Genomic DNA, 21,762 nt, shown 5'->3' on the forward strand with positions numbered 1-21,762 from the left:
TCCTGCCCTCCTGCGTGCTTTAGTGTATCTCAAAGCACCCGAACGTAGAGTGTAAAATCCACCCGATTCACTGGCTGGATAGGATCAGTTGGTTTTATCGAGCTGGTACACATCGCCTGCATGTCTGGCAGCTGATGGTTGGACTCTATGGTAAGAGATTGCAGATGGGGCGCCAACCACCAGCAAGTCTACCCTGGCAGCACCACCCTGAGCAGTGTCTGGGTGATTCCATGTGGGCTTAATCAGTAACCTTGGGGCCCACAGACAGGAGTGGAAACAAGGCATCCTGGGCTGAGGGGGCCCAGTTTAAAAAAAAAGTTTTCTCTTTCAATTTGGGTTCTCAGCCTGTAGTACTGAGACATCCTCCGGGAAGCTGCACCTTAACCCCGATTAGAACTTAAGCCGCGGTGAAAATTCAGTTCTTCCTTTAAGTGCTGTTGGCTGGTTTAGGAAGTCTCTAAGGTGCTTGATTAGTGCTGACAATGCAGCTCCAGAAATCTAATCACTAGATATGATTGAACCTTTTGCTACTATTAGTCGGATAGATGGAGTGATGAAAGCCTGAACTACCTGCTCTACACCATTAATTTAAAGAAAAGCCTGTTATCATCGTGCAAGAATGGGGTTTTACCTGTTCCAATGAATACTGTAGCTGTTTTCAGTGCAGTTACCTCAGTTCAATTAGTCTCATGTTCAAACGTGCATTTTTGTATTTCACCTATCATGATTTCACTTTCAGCTGAAATACTATGATTCGATGACAGCAGTCATAACTGCTTCCAGCCATGAAGCTACTGCCTTGGTAATCGGTAAATAAATTTTTAAACTTGATGTTTCTGAACTGACTTCAGTGGTAATTTGAAACTATGTTAATGAGTACTTCAATTCTCCTTGATGTATCCCTACTTTCAATTCAGACCAAATGGGGATCACAAACCTTATCATAGTCTATCCTTGGGGTAATTTGAAGTTTTCAAAAACAATTTGATAAAATACCGTGCATAAATCTATGAAGTTAGGCTGTCTTGTGGGGTTTCAAGGTATATTGCAGGTTGGATTATTTCAGTTTACACTGACAAAATATAATTATTAACTGTAGTAGATTTATGTGGAGGCTCGTCACAAGTGAAGTGAAATACAGTGGAAATTAGTGTGAGATTTATTTCTAAGAGTGGAGATTGAAAGAAAATAAAATAACAGGGCTGTTTGCTGTCCCACTTCCTCCTTCCTCGGTTCTGCCAAATCCAAGCTGCTTTCCGAAAGCCATGAATTTTGTTGTTTTGTGACAGCAGTACAGTACAATACATAAAAATCCTATTAGCTACAATAGGAAATACACAAGAACTAAATAAATAGTGCAAAAACAGAGCAAAATAGTGAGGCAGTCAATATGAACCATTCAGAATTCTGATAGCAGAGAGAAATAAAATGTTGAGTGTGTGTCTTCAGGCCCCTGTACCCTCTCACTGTCACGGTCCCGATTGTTAATTCCCCATTTTCTCCTAATTCCCTTTGATTGTGCCACAGTTCCGACCGTTAATTCCCATTTTCTCCTCATTTCCTTTGATGGCGATACACCTGGTTTTCATCAAGATCTGCAGCATAAGAACTTCGGCTTTGCACCCACTAGTTGCCAGATTGTTGGCTTTGCCAGTGTGGTAATTAACGCTTCCCAGCCGCTTAGGATTGTGTGTTCTAAGTTTTGCTTCTGTACCAAGATTTACCTGTGAAACTCAGTCTCTCCGTGTCAAGATAAGTATTCTAAGTTTTACTTCAGCACCGAGGTTTACCTGTGTAACTCCGTCTCTCCATGCTAAGAAATGTTTTGTCTGTCGCTTTCTCTTCTATGCTCCGTGTCAAGATAAGTTCTGCCTGCCTCCTGCTTTCCTGCACTCTGTCCTGTTTGTCGTTCAACGCTCACGCTTGCGTCTGCATCCTATCTCAATCTCCGTGCCGGTGTCCTGCATTTGGGTTCGCCTCGTCCATTGCCACACTCCCTGTTGGTGGTAATGAGAGAAGGGCATGTCCTGGATGGTGAGGGTCCTTAATGATGGATGCTGCCTTTTGAACATGTCCTTGATGGTGGGGAGGCTAGTACCCATGATGCATTGGCTGAGTATACAACCGCCTGCAGCTTTGATCCTGTACATTGGAGCCTCCGTACTAGATGGAGCCAGAATGCACCCTACAGTACGTCTGTAGAAATAGGCTAGAGATTTAGTGACAGAAAATCTCATCAAACTCCTAATGAAGTATAGTTGCTAGTGTGCCTTCTCCATAACTGCATCAATATTTTGATCCCAGGATAGATCTTCAGAGATGTTGACACCCATGAACTTGAAGCTGCTCACCCTTGTCACTGCTGATCCCTCCATCTGTAAGGACTGGTGTGTGTTCCTTCAACTTCCCCTTCCTGAAGTCCACAACCAATTCCTTTGTTTTACTGACGTTGAGTTCAGGGTTGTTGTTGTGAGGCTCCTGTTTATCAGAATCAGGTTTATTCTCACTGGCATGTGCCATGAAATTTGTTAACTTAGCAGCAGCAGTTCAATGCAATACATAATCTAGCAGAGAGAAAATAATAAAAATAATAATAAATAAACAAGTAAATCAATTACGCATATTGAATAGGTTAAAAACATGCAAAAACAGAAATACTGTATGTTTAAAAAAAAAGTGAGGTAGTGTCCAAAGATTCAATGTCCACTTAGGAATCGGATAGCAGAGGGGAAGAAGCTGTTCCTGAATCACTGAGTGTGTGCCTTCAGGCTTCTGTATCTCCTACCTGATGGTAACAGTGAGAAAAGGGCATGGCCTGGGTGCTGGAGGTCCTTAATAATGGATGCTGCCTTTCTGAGACACCGCTCCAAGATGTCCTGGGTACTTTGTAGGCTAGTACCCAAGATGGAGCTGGCTAGATTTACAACCTTCGGTTTGGCATTTAACACCATCATACCCAGGAATCTTGTGGGGAAACTATCTTCACTGGGTCTCAACATCTCCCTCTGCAACTGGATCCTGAATTTCTTAACAGAAAGGCCAGAGTCAGTCCATGTGGGCAACAATATCTCTAGTCCCATTACGCTGAGCGCTGATGGTCCCTCTGACTGTGTGCTCAGCCCGCTGCTGTTCGCACTGCTGATGCGTGACTGTGTCGCAGGATCCAGCTCAAACCATGTCGTCAAGTTTGCGGATGACACAACAGCGGTTGGGTTCATCAGCAACAATGATGAGTCGGAGTACAGAGAGGAAGTGGAGCAGCTGGTGGACTGGTGTGAGAAGAACAACCTAAGTATGAATGTAGAGAAAACCAAGGAAGTTATTGTGAACTTCAGAAACATGCAGAGGAGCCATCCCCTCTGCAAATACATGGCTCCTCCATGGAGAGAGTCGAATGCACCAAGTTCTTTGGAGTTCACGTTACGGACGACCTCACCTGGTCCCTTAATATCACCTCCCTGAACAAGAAGGCACAGCAGCCCCTCCTCGTAAGGGGAATGGGGATTGGGGTGGCTCCCCTCTCTCTCCCCACCACCTTAACTGACTTTTGTTGGAGCACCATTGAGGGCGTCCTGACAAGCTGCATCTCCATCTCCTTTGGGAGCAGCTGAGCATTGGACCAGAAGTCTCTACAAAGGACTGTACCCACGGAGGATCATAGGGGTCTCCCTACCATCCATTGAGGACATTTATCATGAATCCCACCCATCCATCTACCATCCTCTTTGACTTTCTACCATCAAGCAGGAGACTCTGATGCATAAAAACAAGAGCAGTCAAGATGAGAAACAGTTTCTTTCCACAGGCCATTAGGTTTCTGAATTCCTTGCCACATTGCATTCAAAATGTCTCCAGTTAATCTGTTTTGTAACTTACAATAGTTAACTTATGCTTATTTATTTATGTGTAATTCATCTGTAGATTTTATCCATACTTTCATAAGTGACTTGTAGTATATGTGTACTACTGTGCTTTACACCCTGTTTAAAGAAATGACTTGTTTGATGGTATACATGAATATAGTTAAATGACTTTAAACTTGACTGGATACCACTCTATCTCACTCCTGTACACCACCTCGGTGCTGTCTGAAATTCCGCCAACAACATTTGTGTCTCTGGTGGATTTACAGATGGTATTTGAGCTGTACAAAACCAGACAGTCATGAGTGTAGAGAGAGTAGTACATTGGACTAAGTAGGCATCCCTGTGGTGCGCCTGTGTTAATTGCCAGTGAGATGCTATTTCCAATACACAGTGACTGTGGTCTCCCAAAGAGACGGTCAAGGATTCAGTTGTGGAGGAGGTACTGAGGCCGTTTTGAACTTTGTTGACTGGTCCCGAGGCAATGATGGTATTAAATGCTGAGCTGTAATTGGTAAAAAGAAGCCTGGTGTAAGTATTGATGTTGTCCAGGTAGTCCAAGGCCAAGTGGAGAGTTGATAAGATGCATCTGCTATAGAACTATTATGGAAGTAGGCAAATTGCACTGTGTCTAGGACCTTGCTCAGACAGGAGTTAATTCTAGCCATGATATATCTCTTAAAGCATTCCACAGAGTCGATCAGAGTGCTACTGGGTGATATTTGTTGTGGCAGTTCACATTGTATTTCTTGGGCATTGCTACAATCGATGCCCTTTTGAAGCAGATAGGAAACTCTGACCGTTACAGTGCGTGATTGAAGATGTTCTCGAACACTAGCTAGCTGGTTGGCACAGGTTCTCAGCATTTGGCTTGAACATCAAACATAGACCAGTACAGCACAGGAAAAGGCCCTTCAGCCCACAAGGTTGTACTGAACCAATTAAATTAGTGACCAAATGTCTAGTGAAACTAATCTCTTTTGTCTACACAATGTCCATATCTTTCCATTTTCCTCACATTCATGTGTTTATCTTAACATCTCTTAAAATTCTTTATTGTTTTTGGCTTCTACTACAACCCTAGGCAACACCTTCCAAGTATCCTCCACTCTCTGTGTGGAATAAAAAAAAAAATGCCCCTCACATCTCCATTGAAGTTACTCCCTCTCAACTTAAATGCATGTCCTTTGGTATTAGACATTTCAAACCTTTGAAAAATCTATTGTCTATCTACTCTATCTATGCCTCTCATAATTTTATAAACTTCTGTCAGATCTCCCCTCAGCCTCTTCTGCTCCAGAGAACAAGTTTTTCCCAACCTCCTGTTCTAGCACATTCCCTCTAATCCAGGCAACATCCTGGTTAACTTGCACTTTCTCCATCCTTCCTATAATGGGGCGATCACTAACATATGCAATTCTCCAGATGTGGCCTAACTGGAGTTTTATAAAGCTGCAACATAACTTTCTGACTTTGGAATTCATATGACTCCTTAACCACCCTATCAACCTGTGTAGCCACTTTCATGGAACTATGAACTTGGAACCCAAGATCGCTCTCCTCATCAACATTGTTAAGAATGTTGCATTTCTGTTTTGGTCTGTTTTGCATTTCGCCTACTGAGGTGCAACACTTCATATTTGGCCAGGTTAAACTCCATCTGCCTTTTCTTCCAACTGATCCACATATATCCTGTTGTATTCTTTGCCAGTCTAATATGCTATCCACAACACCACCAATTGCCATATTATATGCCAACTTACTATCCCATCCATCTATATTTTCATCCATGTCATTTATATACATCACTAATAGCAGAGGCCCCAGTACTGATCCATGCAGAACACCACTAATCACAGACTTCTATCTTCTAAGTCTCTTCAACAACTACCTTCTATCTTCTATGGGCAAGCAACTTCTGAATCCAAATGGCTAATTCACCATGGATTCCAACCATCTTGATCTTCCAGATGAGCTTCCCATGAGGGACCTTGTCAAAGACCTTATTAATATCCATGTGTACAGCATCCACAGCTCTACCTTCATCAATCACCCTCGTCACCTTGTCAAAAAAACTTAGTCAAGTTAGGAAGACACAACTTGCCCCACACAAAGCTACGCTGGCTTTCCCTAACTAGGCCATGGCTTTCCAAATGCTCATAAATCCTAGCCTTAAAAATTCTCTCCAGTAACTTCCCTATGACTGATGTGAGACTATAGGTTCCAGGAAAATCCCTGGTTTCCCTCTTGAGTAATGGAACAACATTAACTACTCACCAGCCCTCCGTGACCTTGCCTGTGCCTAAAGATATTGATTAAGGCACCAACAATCTTTCTTGCCTCTCTCAATAACCTGGGGTATATCCCATCTAGCCCTGAAGATTTATCCACCTTAATGCTCTTCAAGTTATGCCACACTACCTCCCGTTACCTAGAAATGATCGAGCATGTTGATACTCTCGGCACTGTTCTTCCTCTCCTCCAATTCCTTTTCCTTGGTGAATACTGGTGTAAAATACTCATTAAGGACTTCACCCGCACCCCCTGCATCCAAGAAGATGATCCCCCCTTTATCGTTGAGTAGTCCTACCCTCTCCTACGTATCCTCTTGCTTCTGATGTCTGTATGGAGTACCTTGCCTTTCTACTTGTAAAGGGCTTTTTGTGGCCCCTCTTGCTTTCCTAATTCCCTTCTTAAGTTCTTTTATAGCCTCCTTAGAATCCTCAAGAGCTTTGTTTGATTCTAGCTTCCTAAGCTTTCCATACTTTCCCTTTTTCTTCTTGACTAAATTCATCTCCTCCCTTGACATCCATAGTTTTCTTATCTTTCCATCTTCTTCCTTCCTTCTGACTGGAAAATACCTGTCCTGTACTCTATGTAGTTGGTCTTTAAACACTCTCCACATGTCAAATGTGGACCTTCCCAAAAACAGCTGTTCCCAATTAACTCTCCCTAGTTCCTGCCTCATGCCCTGCTCCAATTTAATACTCTTCCACAAGGTCCATTTTTAGCCTTCTCTATAGCTATATTAAAACTTAGGGAGTTGTGGTCACTGATCCTTAATTGCTCACCCACTGAAAGGTTCGTCACTTGGCCAGGCTCATTACTGAACACCAGGTCTAGTACAGCCCTTCCTCTTGTTGGGCTATCTGGATTTTGATTTAAGAAACCCTCTAGGATGCACCTAACAAATTCTGCCCATCTAAACCTAGTGATGTGATGTTTTGAAAAGATAGATTGTTCCAAAAGTGAACTTCTCCCATGGGGAGTAAAAATAGACCAAGTATAATGTGCGTGCGAAATTTCCTGCTGTTATGTGAACCTTTGCAGTTCTGATGATAGTGAGAAGATTAGCCTTAAGCTGTAGATATAGATCAGATTATATATTTTACTGACTTGATCTTAAAATATGTTTTTCTTCAGTGGACCAAAGGCAGCTCCAACACATTGAAAGTGATCGTGCCTTCATTTGGTCACTAAGGAGAGCACTCTGACAGACTGGATTTCTAGTGGAGTTACCCCGTCATTTCTACTCTGGCTACTTACAATAGGGAAAACCGGTAGTGTAGCAGTTAGCACAATGCCATTACAGTGCCGGCAACCTTGATTCAACCCTGCCGCTGAATGCAGGGAGTTTCTCCCCATGACTGCGTGGATTTCCTCCAGATGCTCCGGTTTCACCCCACGTTCCGAAGATGTACAGATTGGTAGTTTACTGGTCACAAACAGAAGGCGTAATTGGGTGGTGCAGTCTCGTCGGGCTGGAAGAGCCTGTTACCGTGTTGTATCTCTGAATAAAATACTGTGCAAACTAGAGTAGATTGCAAGATATATTGAAAATGCTGTCTTCTATATTTTGCAGATTGTTTGCTTAGATTAATTTTTTAACTCGTTTGTTGATTGACTCCCTGAAGGCTGTACCACCGGTACCACAAACCTGGAAAAACAGATGAAGGAAATGAAGGAATGCTGGAAAGAGGGGAAGACCACAAAGTCTCACGGTCCTTGTGTTCCTCAGAAGAGGCTGGCATGTGATCAGTCAGTATTCCCTGTTCATAAAGGCGTGAAGACATTTGATTTGTGTAAGAATAAGAACCTGCTTGTGACAGGTGGAATGGACAGGATTGTGCGGATGTGGAACCCTTATATTCCTGGGTAAGGTGAAGATGAAATTTAGTATTAGTATTCTGTTTTCTCACACTAATTGCTCCAAACACCTTCCATCAAAGTTTAGTTCATGTTTCAATGAATAAATCAAGGCCCAGTGGCTGAATTATTTATCTGCTAGTTGGTTTATCATAGCAAGAAAACATAATAAAGAGCAATAAAATTCTGGGGAAGATTGCTAAATTGAATGAGGAGATTGAGACAAATTGGAATATTAAGATGATCTTCTTTATAGTAGCAAACAGAAGTATTTCTCACGTTGCTATATAATGGTTGGGGCAATTACCCAACTGGTGCATTGGTAAACAGTTGAAGTTGGAAATACAAATATTGAAATCATGGACTGCATTCATGACACTTTGTGATTGGTACCTATTTTCTATGTATGTATTGGTTTTTAGGAAACCCACTGGTTTGCTGAGAGGCCACTGTGCTCCAATCTGTTTTCTTTGTATTTCCACTGATGACAATAAACTCTTCTCCGTCTCCACCGACAACACTGTGAAGGTATGTAAAATGGAGGGCTGGGCAGTTTTTGGGCTGCTTATTTTGGTATCCATGATGTACGAGTAGATTATATCCATGCATTCCTTTTTTAGATTAAACTTGTGAAAAACCAGTTGGAGGTTAATGGTACAATAACTTAGTGAATGTGAAGATCAGGTTTGAATTCAGCTATTAGACTCCTACATAAATTATGTCAGCTGAGTACTAATAGAGCTGAGCCTGCAGCACAAATTGACTCAAATTATTAGTTGTTTTAATTCAGAAATGGAATGTGCCCAAATATGAATAACTCAGTTGAATTGACATAATTTCTAGAGTTTTATGCTATGCAAGGTTAAAAAATAATCGCTGGGCCAAAACTAATAAAACCATTATGGTATCAATCATTGAGCCTATTTAACTTTTAATACAAATTGATTTTTTTTTCAGAGATGGAGTATGTGGTTGAAACTTGTCTTCATACAGTTATGCTAAACTTATCAACTGTCCCATTGTTAGAAAGGCTTATCTACCTGGAATCTTAGCCTTTGGGAGCAGATAAAAACCTTCAAGAATGGTTGCTCTTTTACTGTTTATATAATTTTTCTGCATGGGACAATATATGTAGATTCCACTCAGACTTCATAAAATATTCAGCTTTTCTTCCTTCTAGATTTGGGATACTGAAGATCAGTGTTGTCTGTACACAGCGAATCAGAAAGCCAGTAGAGTCACTGGAGATGTATCTACATGCCTCTACGTGTCAGCAATTAAAGCACTTTGCATTGCTGCAGATGCCATTGCTCTTCTGCACCTCAGAATACAGTGAGCCTCCTCTTAGCACTATTACAAAATAATCTTTGAGGTCATGACAACTTTTCACAATAAAAATAATTGCTTTTCAATTTCTTTGTTTATTTTCATATAGTTATAACAATCCATTTAATCATATCCACTTGATTGTTTTTCCATGAATTCTTTCACAAATGAATATTTTGGTGTTAGAAGCTGGTGGCAGAAGTTTGGAGTTGTTAAAAGCACTTGGAATGGCCTGAGCTATACAACCATATAACAATTACAGCACAGAAACAGGCCATCTCAGCCCTTCGAGTCCGTACCGAACTCTTACCCTATCCTAGTCCCACCAACCTGACCGAGAACTGGAAGAGCAAATTTGTAAGGAGATAGCAGATATTTGTAGTAAGCACAAGGTTGTGATTGTGGGGGATTTTAATTTTCCACATATAGACTGGGAAGCCCATTCTGTAAAAGGGCTGGATGGTTTGGAGTTTGTAAAATGTGTGCAGGATAGTTTTTTGAAGCAATACATAGAGGTACCAACTAGAGAAGGGGCAGTGTTGGATCTCCTGTTAGAGAATGAGACAGGGCAGGTGACTGAGGTATTTGTTGGGGAGCACCATTATTATCATCTGCATACTTACTAATCCAATTTACCACCCCATCATCCAGATCATTAATATATATTACAAATAACATTGGACCCAGTACAAATCCCTGAGGCACACCGCTACACATCGTCCTCCAATCTGACACACAGTTATCCACCACGACTCTCTGGCGTCTCCCATCTAGCCACTGCTGAATCCATTTTACTACTTCCATATTAATGCCTAACGATTGAACCTTCCTAACTAACCTTCCATGTGGAACCTTGTCAAGGCCTTACTAAAGTCCATATAGGCAACATCCACGGTTTTACCCTCGTCAACTTTCCTAGTAACCTCTTCAAAAAATTCAATAAGATTTGTCAAACATGACCTTCCACGCACAAATCCATGTTGACTGTTCCTAATTAGACCCTGTCTATCCAGAAAATTATATATACCATCTCTAAGAATACTTTCCATCAATTAACCCACCACTGACGTCAAACTCACAGGCCAATAATTGCTAGTTTTACTCTTAGAACCCTTTTTAAACAATGGAACCACATGAGCAATACGCCAATCCTCCGGCACCATCCCCGTTTCTAATGAGATTTGAAATATTTCTGTCAGAGCCCCTGCTATTTCTACACTTACTTCCCTCAAAGTCCTAGAGAATATCTTGTCCGGATCCAGAGACTTATCTACTTTTATATTCCTTAAAAGTGCCAGTACTTCCTCTTCTTTAATTGTCATACTTTCCATAACTACCCTACTTGTTTCCTTTATCTTACACAAATCAATATCCTTCTCCTTAGTGAATACCGAAGAAAAGAAATTGTTCAAAATCTCTCCCATATCTTTTGGCTCCACACATAGCCATCCACTCTGATTCTCCAAAGGACCAATTTTATCCCTCACTATTCTTTTGCCACTGACATAACTGTAGAAACCCTTTGGATTTATTTTCACCTTACTTGCCAAAGCAGCCTCGTATCTGAATTGCTTTGCTATACTTTTAAAAATTGGTTTTGCCTGATTCATCCCTGCCCATTTGATATGGCTTCTATGTCATTTGTACAAGAATTGCTGGCACTTTCCATGGATTGCTCTATTTGGAATGCTGTGAGGGACATGGACCATGTTATCCTAAAAGTCTCCCTCACTGGGCATTCCCAGGGCAATTAACTTTTAATACTTGCAAAGATTGGAAACTATTATGATCCTCACCCTTTCCAAGCAAGGCATTAACCCCTACATCATCATTCTCCTCATCAACTCTGAAACACTTCCTATCCCATTCCCCCCCCCAATTCTCTGCTGTTCACAAACCTGATATCAGCTGACTTAATTCTTACGTCTGACCTTTGAAAATAAAACCTCTCCCACTCACTTAGCTTGTTCACTGACCAGATGCCAGAATCATCAGCCTACGCATCTTGACCTCCATTTTAGTGGGGGCTTGCTTCTCACAAGCCACTTTCACTTAACGATGATGAAAATATTTTATTATCACTGAAGTGTTTTTAGATGCCCTGAAAGGAAGTGAAAGGCAAGTCTTTCTTTTCAAAACCATGAAATGGCTTGCAGATTTCACCTACCTTAAGAGCTTAAAGACTAGAAAGGAGGCCGGTCATTCGGACCCACATGCCATCCGTCTTTTGATGGAAAAATGGCTGATCTTGTATTTTAATGCCACTTTCCTATATAAATCCAATACTACTTAATTTCCTTAAATCTGTTGATTATCTTTGAAAATACCCATTTACTGAGCTTTCACAGCCATATTGCATAGATAATTTCAAAGACTTACTAGCCTCTGGGTCCTTTCTCATCTCATTGCTGAATGGCTAACTCTTTACTTGAGATTGTATTCTCTCGTTCTAGTCACCAACATTAGGTGAAATATCAAAGCTACATTTGCATTATTAAGTCCTTGAAGACTTTTGAATGTTTCAGTGTTTGGAGAGGGTATAGAGCCAAGTGTGGATACACTCCTCCCTGTGGTTTCTATCAATTTCCTGCTGGAAATGCTGTGGGAAACTGATAGAATGATGCAATTTCACACTTGCCTGTGCCCATCATTTTGCACTTGTCAAATTTTTATGTAAATTTTTTTTGCCACTCATACATCAACTTTAAATTCATCCAACAGCAATAAACCATAACTAGAAAGGCAGAAAATGTGCTAACTGTATTAAATCAAGCATGGTTTTCCTATATCATGTTTGAAATGTGCAATAGTGCCTGTTGAGAATGATAATGAAGCCCTCTTGAGGAGAGTAGTGAAAAAATATCTGCTTAGAAATGGGATTCGAGGATATAATGACATTGCAAAGTTGACCCAGTATTTCCTGTAGCACTTGGCTGTTGTGCACTCAGTGCTTCCTCAAGGAATGCAATTGGTCAGAGTTGAACACTCTAAGTTGTAAAGATGGTTTCATGCTTGGCAGGATAGGGATCAGAAGGAATTTTAGGTGTTCTTTTTTTCCTGTGGGTTTAGCCTTCTCATGAAGAGTGGCAAGTGTTTATCAGAATTCCTAATTGAGAGCAAATGGTATGATTGCTGAAGGATACAGCCTTGAAAGCCTTTGTGGATTTTTTCCATATTTATGTGCTCTTCTTTATCACTTGCCAAGATTTGTGCAATATTCCACTGCATCTGGACTCCTCCATGGGTGTGAATGGATTTTCTTCTTTTTAGGTCCCAGGAATCTTGAGCATCTTTGATATTTCAGATATATAATGGACAGAATCTCATTAATTTCACTTTTGTTCTATTTCTATTTTTTAATATTTACAGACCTCAGCCACAGCCACACCATATTAAGTCCCATAAAGAACCAGTTTTGTGCTGCATATATTGTAGTGAATTTCGACAGATTATTAGCTGTTCAGAGGAATCGGTAAGTATAAGGTAATGATTATACAAGTGAGACTTACTGATATACAGTAGTTTAAAAGTCTTAAGTACATATTTAGCTAGGGTGCCTAAGACTTTTGCACAGAATTGTATTTGTCAACATGGAGCAGAGAGCAAGCTTGTAAATCTGGAAGTTGGGAATTGTGAGGGTGGAGTGCCGTGAGACAGACGGCAGAGAAAAAATGCTAGGGGTGGGGAGTGGCACACTGCAAACATACCCACCCCTCAGACACCAAGCAATTTGTTTATTGATCATTACAGAATGTCGCTCTGGTGCTTCCTGCTCCCTCCCTCTTCATTTGCACCCCCCCCCCATGATGATTCTCCTCTCCCTGCCCCCTTCCCACGCTCAGTCCACAATAAAGACCCATATCAGAATCATATGGACTTTTTTTTTCTGGTAGCAGTACAGTGCAATGTATAAAATTACTACAGTACTGTTCAAAAGTCTTAGACACCCTCACTATATGTATATGTGCCTAAGACTTTTGCACAGTACCAAAATCATTTTGTAAAAAATGGTTTTGTGTCGTGAGATATAAATGTATTTTAAATAAAAGCAAAAATGGATGGTTCTGTTCCCATGGTCGTTTGTGGTAGGGGACGTAGATTTGGGAGACTCTGTTAGAATAATTGGGGTAAGCAATTGAAGTGTATTTTGCAGCTGGTACGTGGCAGTCACAGTGTATTGATGGTAGTGAAATAAAAGTTCAGGGAGCTTCATTGGGTGCTTCGTCTTGGATGCTGTTGAAAATTTACCAAATAATTGTGCATATATAGGTAATCAGATAAAAGTTATAAGCAAGCCTAGGAAAGTCAAACTACAAGAAAAATAACAATTCTACATCCTCATCCAACACCTGAAAATTCTAATATATGTGTTCTAATTGTGCCAGTTCCCAATCTCATCTGTTCTCTTGGACAACATGTTTTCTCTTAAGTGATGCCCACGAAAAGAATCCTTTACATTCAACTGGCAAACTCTAATGTCAACGCTGACATCCCTACCCAATTTCTAACAAACACATCTGCACAACTAACAAAGGACAAACCCAGAGTTAAAACATACACCCATGTGTTAGAATTTTTTAAATTTAATTTTACAAAGATGGATCTTTAATCCGGAGGTTTGGTGTGTTCTCGTCTTTTTAATGGCAAGGGATAAGTTAGGCTGAGGAATGAGCACATAAATAAAGGAAAGAGTGCTATAGAAAAGTAAAGTTATGGATCTGAAACCCAAAGGTAGATATAATCTTAATTCAATTTGATTTGTTCATTCACTATAAATCAGTGTTCCCTACATGCATTAAGACACAAAGACATAACAAAATAATGTCTCCTGTACCTTATTCTGAGCAGTGCCACAGAGGATTTATTAGTTTAATTAAATATACAATAAATAGAATAAAAACCTGATTTATACAATCAAGATCATTAAAATCCTCAGAGAAAAGACAGTAAACAATTTGTGTTTTCTTCCAGGTGATCAAAGTCTGGGACCTTGACACAGGAAAGCTTGTGTTTGAATTCAGTGGAGCTCATGGTGATTCTGCCATTTGCTGCATGGCTTTTGATGACAGTGGAAGGAGGTGAGGGTTTAGCAGTTTGTGGAGATGTGTCTCTTGTTGATTCTTTCAGTTCAGTATGACATGGAAGCGCAAAAGTAACATTTTTATTCTGTAGATTGATTACAGGCGGAAGAGATGGATGTGTAAAGATCTGGAATCATAATAATGGCCACTGCTTAAAAATACTGAAGAAAGGTAAATTATGGTAATATTTTTGGTTTCAAAACTTGATATATTTATGTCAAAAGTCAAATAGAGTCACAGAGTGATACAGCATGGATACAGGCCTTTGGCCTAACCAATTCATGCTGAACATGGTGCCCAACCAGCTTGTCTGGGCCCATATTCCTCCAAGCCCCATTCTTCTATGTACCCATCCAAGTGATTTTTAAATTATGTTACTGTGCCTGCCTTGGTCACTTCATTTGGCAACTCATTTCATGTACTCACCCCTCTCTGCATGAAAAAGTTGTCCATCAGATCCCTTTTAAATCTTTCCCCTTTCATCCTAAACCTATGCCTAGTTTTCAACTCCCAATCCAGCAATAAAAAGCATATTACTACCCATCTTACCTATTTGTCCTGTTATTGCTACACTTTTTTAAACATAGGTCACTCTCCAGTCCTTCAGAAGTTCACCTGTGGCCAGACATACGGCAAAAATCTCCTTGAGAGCCTCCACAACTTCTTCTCCAACTTCCTACAAAGGCACCAGGCCAGGACCCGAGGATCAGAGCTGGGAACTCTCATTAGCCAGGGTCCCTTAAATCTGCCCAGTTCTCCCTTAACCTTAGCAAGCTCATCCTGCCCTGGAGCTTGATGTCACACTCTTCAAAGCCTTCCATTTGCCATTCATTCCCTTCGATCAGACTCATCTAATCCACGTCTACTAGATTCTGCCTAATTTCCACAAAATTAGCTCTCCTCCAATTTAGTACCAATTTAGTGTGGATCTGTCCTATCATTTTTCCATCACTATATATTAAAAGTAATATAATTATGGTCACTAGAGCTAAACTACTCCCTGACTTCTACTTCAGATACTTGCCCTGCTTTGTTCCCCTAAAATGAGGTCTAGTATTACAGCCTTCTAAATAGGGCCCTCTATGTATTATGTCTGGAAACTTTTCTGAACAGATTTCACAAGTTCCACCTTGTCCAGGTCTTTAATAGGCTGGGTAGCCCAGCCGACTCTGGGGAAATTAAAATCTGTCTGTTATCTTTACAACTATGCAGGCCTGATCCTCAAGTTCCCACTAACTACTGGGGTGAGGTCTATCTATAATAAAGCCCACTAGAGTGACCTTCCCATTCTTGTTTCTGAGTTCTACTTGTAGGGCCTCACTTGCAGAACCTCCAAGAATGTTGTCCTAAGCCACAACTATTATGTCCTCCCTTGGCAAAGAGGCTACATGCCCTCCTCACATACCTGTATCTCTCTCATGTCTGTAGCATCTGTATCCTGGAATATAGAGCCACCAGTTCTGCCCTTCTCTAAGCTATGTTTCCATTATGACTTTAACATCCCAGTCTCCAGAAGGAATCCATGCTCCATTTTCTCCACCTTACCTGTTGAGCGCCATGGACTGAAATAAATGCAGCTGAACTGAGAATTCTTTTCCCTCCCTTAAATTTTCCCTTGGCTGTCCTGGTTACTAAAGTTGTTTTCGCTGCCTATTGCATTATCCCATGAACTTGCTCCAGCTCAGTCCTACCCACCCCTCCCAAACTAGTTTAAACCCTCTTAAATTCTGTTGGTTAAAACAAATTTCTCCACACTACCAAGAAACATGGATGCATTCTCTGGCAGTGTGATGTTAGACTGGAATCCTTCTGACTGCCGCAACAATATTCAATGTAACTAATATAAAATGTCAGGAATCTGGAACTTCTATGTCAAATACTACTTTATTCAATGCTATCCTTGGTAATCCACTCTACAGATGGGACTTGTGGCTTAGGCTTGGGTACCATGCCAATTAATCATAGTAACAGAGTATTACAGCTCCAAAACAGGTCCTTCAGCCCATCTAGTCCGTACTTAACATAAGTTTTCTCTCCATATATATGTTAAGTGTATACACAACTGCGCCTCTTCCTATAGATGCTGCCTGGCCTGCTGCGTTCACCAGCAACTTTGATGTGTGTTGCTTGAATTTCCAGCATCTGCAGAATTCCTGTTGTTTGCGTTTAAAAACTCTAATTTATGTTGTCTTCAGTCAGTAAACAGGCCTGTATATAATGGAATGGGCTTTTGTGTGCAGCGGCAGTGTAGGCAGAAAATATACAACTAGCATATCGAAAGCCATAGAGGTAATTACATATCACTGGCAGTGAACATTCGTCTTCTGGTAAGGTTTCATTGTCGAAGTTCATCTCACTGGAGTTTTGGTTTACAGCCCCTTCCAATTCACAGCTGCCTCTTTTCCTGTAAGGCCTTTTTATAATTGCATTTGCTCTTTTCCAATTGTCATATTATTTTCTTCCTTTCCCAACGCAGCATCTTGTTTTTAATTTCTATTTTGCACAGTGTGTTCCTTCCAAGAAACATACTGTGCAAAATGTAGCTTGCATATTGCTGCATTTTAAGCAGGAAGACATCTGGAATATGGGGTCAATGCTGAGGTAACTTTGCTTCCTGTTGACCAGGGGGAAACTTTCTTACAGAGATGGGCCCTTGAGTGAGTATTCTCTTTTTTTTTGACGTCAGAAGTCAATTCAAAGTTCAAAGTAAATTTGTTATCGAAGTTTGTACATTTCACCATATACTACACTAAGATTCATTTTCTTGTATGCATTCACTATGGAACAATAAATACAATAGAATCAATGTATTATTGATTCAATAATATGAATCAATATATGACTCAGAAGTCCTCGATATTACCTAGCTGTGATGGCGTCAATCTGACTTCACATTCAATCATATAAAAGAATTCCCATAGGCAGAAATCATGCACTTTTTAAAATTATGCAGTGCTAAATATTATACATAGACACTGATGTAATTGAAAGAGAAATCAAAATTTGTTTAAAAACAAAATATGACTCGATGTTACTTGTATTTTGAATTCTCATGAAAGAAATTGACAATAAGCATATATAGCACAGCTGTTTCTAAAATTCTTTATATGGGGAACTAAAACTACACTGATTTATTTTGAAGCGCAAACGACAGGAATTCTGCAGATGCTGGAAATTCAAGCAACACACATAAAAGTTGCTGGTGAACGCAGCAGGCCAGGCAGCATCTCTAGGAAGAGGTACAGTCGACGTTTCAGGCCGAGACCCTTTGTCAGGACTAACTGAAAGAAGAGTGAGTAAGGGATTTGAAAGTTGGAGGGGGAGGGGGAGATCCAAAATGATAGAAGACAGGAGGGGGAGGGATGGAGCCAAGAGCTGGACAGGTGATTGACAAAGGGGATATGAGAGGATCATGGGACAGGAGGCCCGGGGAGAAAGACAAGGAGTGGGGGTGGGGGGGACCCACACTCCTTTTTCTCCCTCTGTCCCTCTGAATATATTCTTTCTCTCACTCTCCTTTTTCTCCCTCTGTCCCTCTGAATATACCCCTTGCCCATCCTCTGGGTTCCCCCCCCATTGTCTTTCTTCCCGGACCTCCTGTCCCATGATCCTCTCATATCCCTTTTGCCTATCACCTGTCCAGCTCTTGGCTCCATCCCTCCCCCTCCTGTCTTCTCCTATCATTTTGGATCTCCCCCTCCCCCTCCAACTTTCAAATCCCTTACTCACTCTTCCTTCAGTTAGTCCTGACGAAGGGTCTCGGCCTGAAACGTCGACTGCACCTCTTCCTACAGATGCTGCCTGGCCTGCTGCGTTCACCAGCAACTTTCTTTCTTTCTTTTTAAATCTTTTTATTGAGTAAGTATACAAAAAAGGTAAGCCATATAAACATTAATACAATGTTAAAGTACAATAAAATTCCAAAAGATAACAATACCAAAAAGAAAATACTACAGACAATGTAATTTAAGCATAAGAAACCAAGATAACATAATAGTATACTAGATTTTATATATATCAATGGAAAAAAAAAGAAAAAAAAACCCCCCAAAAAAAAACCCACCGTGCAACTACCTAAAAGCAAAGCAAAGCAATGGGCTAACTTGAAACCAAACAGAGTTAAACTTAAAATCACGTCCTCAATCCCGACCTCCATTAAAACAGTGAAAAAAAAACAAGAAGGGTAAATATTACATTAAATGAAAATATCGAATAAAAGGTCCCCAAATCTGTTCAAATTTAAATGAAGAATCATAAAGGTTACTTCTAATTTTCTCCAGATTCAAACATAAAATCGTCTGAGAAAACCAAAAAAAGGTAGTTGGAGCATTAAGCTCTTTCCAATGTTGTAAAATACATCTTTTCGCCATTAAAGTAAGAAATGCAATCATTCTACGGGCTGAAGGGGAAAGATTACTAGAAATTTTAGGTAGTCCAAAGATAGCAGTAATAGGGTGAGGAGAGATATCTATATTTAATACCTTAGAAATAATATTGAAAATATCTCTCCAAAAAGTTTCCAAAGTAGGGCAAGACCAAAACATATGAGTTAAAGAGGCTATCTGCCCCAAACATCTATCACAGAAAGGATTAATATGCGAGTAAAAACGCGCTAACTTATCTTTGGACATATGTGCTCTATGAACCACTTTAAATTGAATTAGGGAATGTTTCGCACAAATAGAGGAAGTATTAACTAATTGTAAAATCTGCCCCCAATCATCCACAGAAATGGTAAGCCCCAATTCCTGTTCCCAATCTACCCTAATCTTATCAAATGGAGCTTTCCTAAGTTTCATAATAATATTATAAATCATAGCCGATGCACCTTTCTGACATGGATTAAGGTTAATTATCGAATCTAAAATATATATAGGAGGAAGCATTGGAAAGGAAGAAAGTATAGTACTTAGGAAATTTCTAACTTGTAAATATCTAAAAAAATGTATTCTTGATAAGTTATATTTATTAGATAATTGTTCAAAAGACATAAGGGAACCATCTAAAAATAAATCCAAAAACCGTAAAATACCCTTAGTCTTCCAAGTTTGAAAAGCGCGATCCGTAAAAGAGGGAGGAAAAAATATGTTGCCTAAAATAGGAATCGCTAACCCGAATTGATTAAGATCAAAAAATTTTCTGAATTGAAACCAAATGCGCAAAGCATATTTAACTATCGGGTTAGAGACCTGCTTAAGGCGTTTCGAATCAAAAGGAAGAGAGGAACCTAAAATAGAACCAAGTGTATGTTCACCAGCAACTTTGATGTGTGTTACCTGATTTATTTTGAGTTTGTGTCACCTTCATCTGTCCTTGATTTGAGTTATGGTAGTTGTTGTATTTCTCCTTAACAGAGCTCACAGTGTGTTCACTTTGCCACTTTACCAACAATGAATGAAATAACTATGCTTTGAAGTTTTTAAAGTTTCTCTATATAACGTTGTATTGTGTATCAATCTTTTTTTAATCTGCATGCATTCCCTTTCAGCTTTTCCTTGTGCTTGTACTCACATTTATTAAAGGAAATAGCCTCCCTAAGTTTGTTCTCATTAGCCGAAGGGTGAAAGTGTACTTACATTAGCAAGTAATGTGCTCCTTCCTCGAAAGTGTTATAGGGCTGTTAAAACAAAAACTTCATGCCACCTTAAGGCTGATTTATACTTGTGCGTACTGGCTTACGCTGTAGCCTATGCAAGTGGGCTACGCTGTTGTGAGCATTTATACTTGTGCGTAGTTGTGTCTGCGTCACTCTGCAATTCACCGCCAAAACATTTGTTGGTGGTGGGGTTTCTGTGCCACTGTGTGGAGTTTCTTCATGTTGAAACTCAACACGAAGAAACTCAAAGTTCAAACAATGGCGACTGAAACTGAAGGAGGGTGGATTTTCTGTGCTTGTCCGACCACTGAGAGACATGGACAAGGAAATGCATTTCAAATATTTTTGGATGTCGGCAGGTAGATTTCATGATTTGGTTCATCGTCTCCGACCATTTATTTCGCATCAGTGTAGGCACAGTATACTCAGAGACTGGCAATCACCATTTGAGTTTTAGCTTCAGGTGGAAGTCAACAGGCTGTAGTAGCAGCTAGCTACAAACTGGCGTCAAGCACAGGGTCACCCATAATTTCGGAGGTCTGTAAAGCTTTATGGAAAGGATTGCAGCCAGAGTTCCTTCCCTGTCCTTCAGTCGCCCAATTCCAAGCTATTGCAGCGTAGGAGGAAATGCGATGCTACCAAGTGGACTAATCACAGTTGTTGCGGTCTGCGTTGCCGTGACGCGTATTTATATTTTTGGGGAGGTGCACGTCAGACTACAGGGTAGAGTACAGCGTAGGGTATGCGGCTACGCCGTACCTACGGCGTCGATTTGACACAAGTATAAATTTTACAGCAGTTAATCCCCCAGGCAGTTCACCTGATCAACTTTTCTAGTTAGCCGCCACCCCCCCCCCCCGCCCTCAGCTCTTACCTCAGTCACTGCACTGAAATCACTTTAAGTCATTTTTTATAATGCTCTTTACATTGTAAATACAGGCTGGTATTTATGAATATACGCACAGTTTATTCCATATCCATGCTTCTAACTTTATAAAATTCTTTATTCTTTATAATGTTTTATTGTATTAATTGTATAATTATTATTATTTATAATTGTAGGATGTTTTTTGTTGAACGTACCCCCAACACACCACAGCAAATTCTTGATTTGGTGGTGGGGTTTCTATGCCACTGTGTGGAGTTTCTTCATGTTGAAGCAAAATTTATCCTTGATTCTCGGACTTTGTTCATATCTTTAAATAGAGTTTATAAACTTCTAGTGAGAACTAATATCAGTGTCTAATTGTCTTTTACCTAAGGACCAATCTTCATTTTCTTTAAGATGTTGACCAATTTATTTTTAGGCTTATAGATTTAAGAAGCTAATATGGATTATTAGAAAAATTGCACACAATTGGAATAAAAATAAAGTATATTTTACTAATAATTAGTCTAATTTTGAAGAAAAAATTGCAAGTGCACTCAACATCTTAAAGTGATATTCACTTGGAGAAAAAGTATATCACTTTTTTGATGAAGGTAATCCATTCTGAATTATTCTTGTTGCAGAGGGCAGATGTGATGAAATCTGTGACTGTACCTATGTGGAGATGCACAAGAATAAGTAAGCACGAAGTATTTACATTGCCTTTAGTTTCCATCACCTGAATTTCTTTCCACTTATCTCTAAATATACTTGTCTCTTTGGTATCACTGTCTCTCCAACTTCATTTTAAATTTGTCACGAATTATTTAAATATTTTCCCTCATTTGACTCGATGGGGAGTGATGGGAAGCCAGCTGCTAT

General features: G+C 40.1%; 1 protein-coding gene across 3 annotated transcripts in view; it reads left to right on the forward strand.

Moving 5' to 3' along the window:
* wdr95 (WD40 repeat domain 95) overlaps positions 1–21,762 on the forward strand; it is a 138,639-nt gene that overhangs the window by 73,276 nt on the left and 43,601 nt on the right. For all 3 annotated transcript variants that reach the window (XM_063054272.1, XM_063054274.1, XM_063054275.1), the window contains 8 exons: positions 740–809; positions 7,778–8,018; positions 8,432–8,537; positions 9,190–9,341; positions 12,705–12,807; positions 14,307–14,413; positions 14,508–14,587; positions 21,525–21,579. In XM_063054272.1, the coding sequence (XP_062910342.1) occupies positions 740–809; positions 7,778–8,018; positions 8,432–8,537; positions 9,190–9,341; positions 12,705–12,807; positions 14,307–14,413; positions 14,508–14,587; positions 21,525–21,579 (914 nt within the window). The remainder of the gene's footprint in view (positions 1–739; positions 810–7,777; positions 8,019–8,431; positions 8,538–9,189; positions 9,342–12,704; positions 12,808–14,306; positions 14,414–14,507; positions 14,588–21,524; positions 21,580–21,762) is intronic.

The sequence above is a fragment of the Mobula hypostoma genome, chromosome 7 (assembly GCF_963921235.1).
Source record: "Mobula hypostoma chromosome 7, sMobHyp1.1, whole genome shotgun sequence".
Taxonomy (NCBI): Eukaryota; Metazoa; Chordata; class Chondrichthyes; order Myliobatiformes; family Myliobatidae; genus Mobula; species Mobula hypostoma.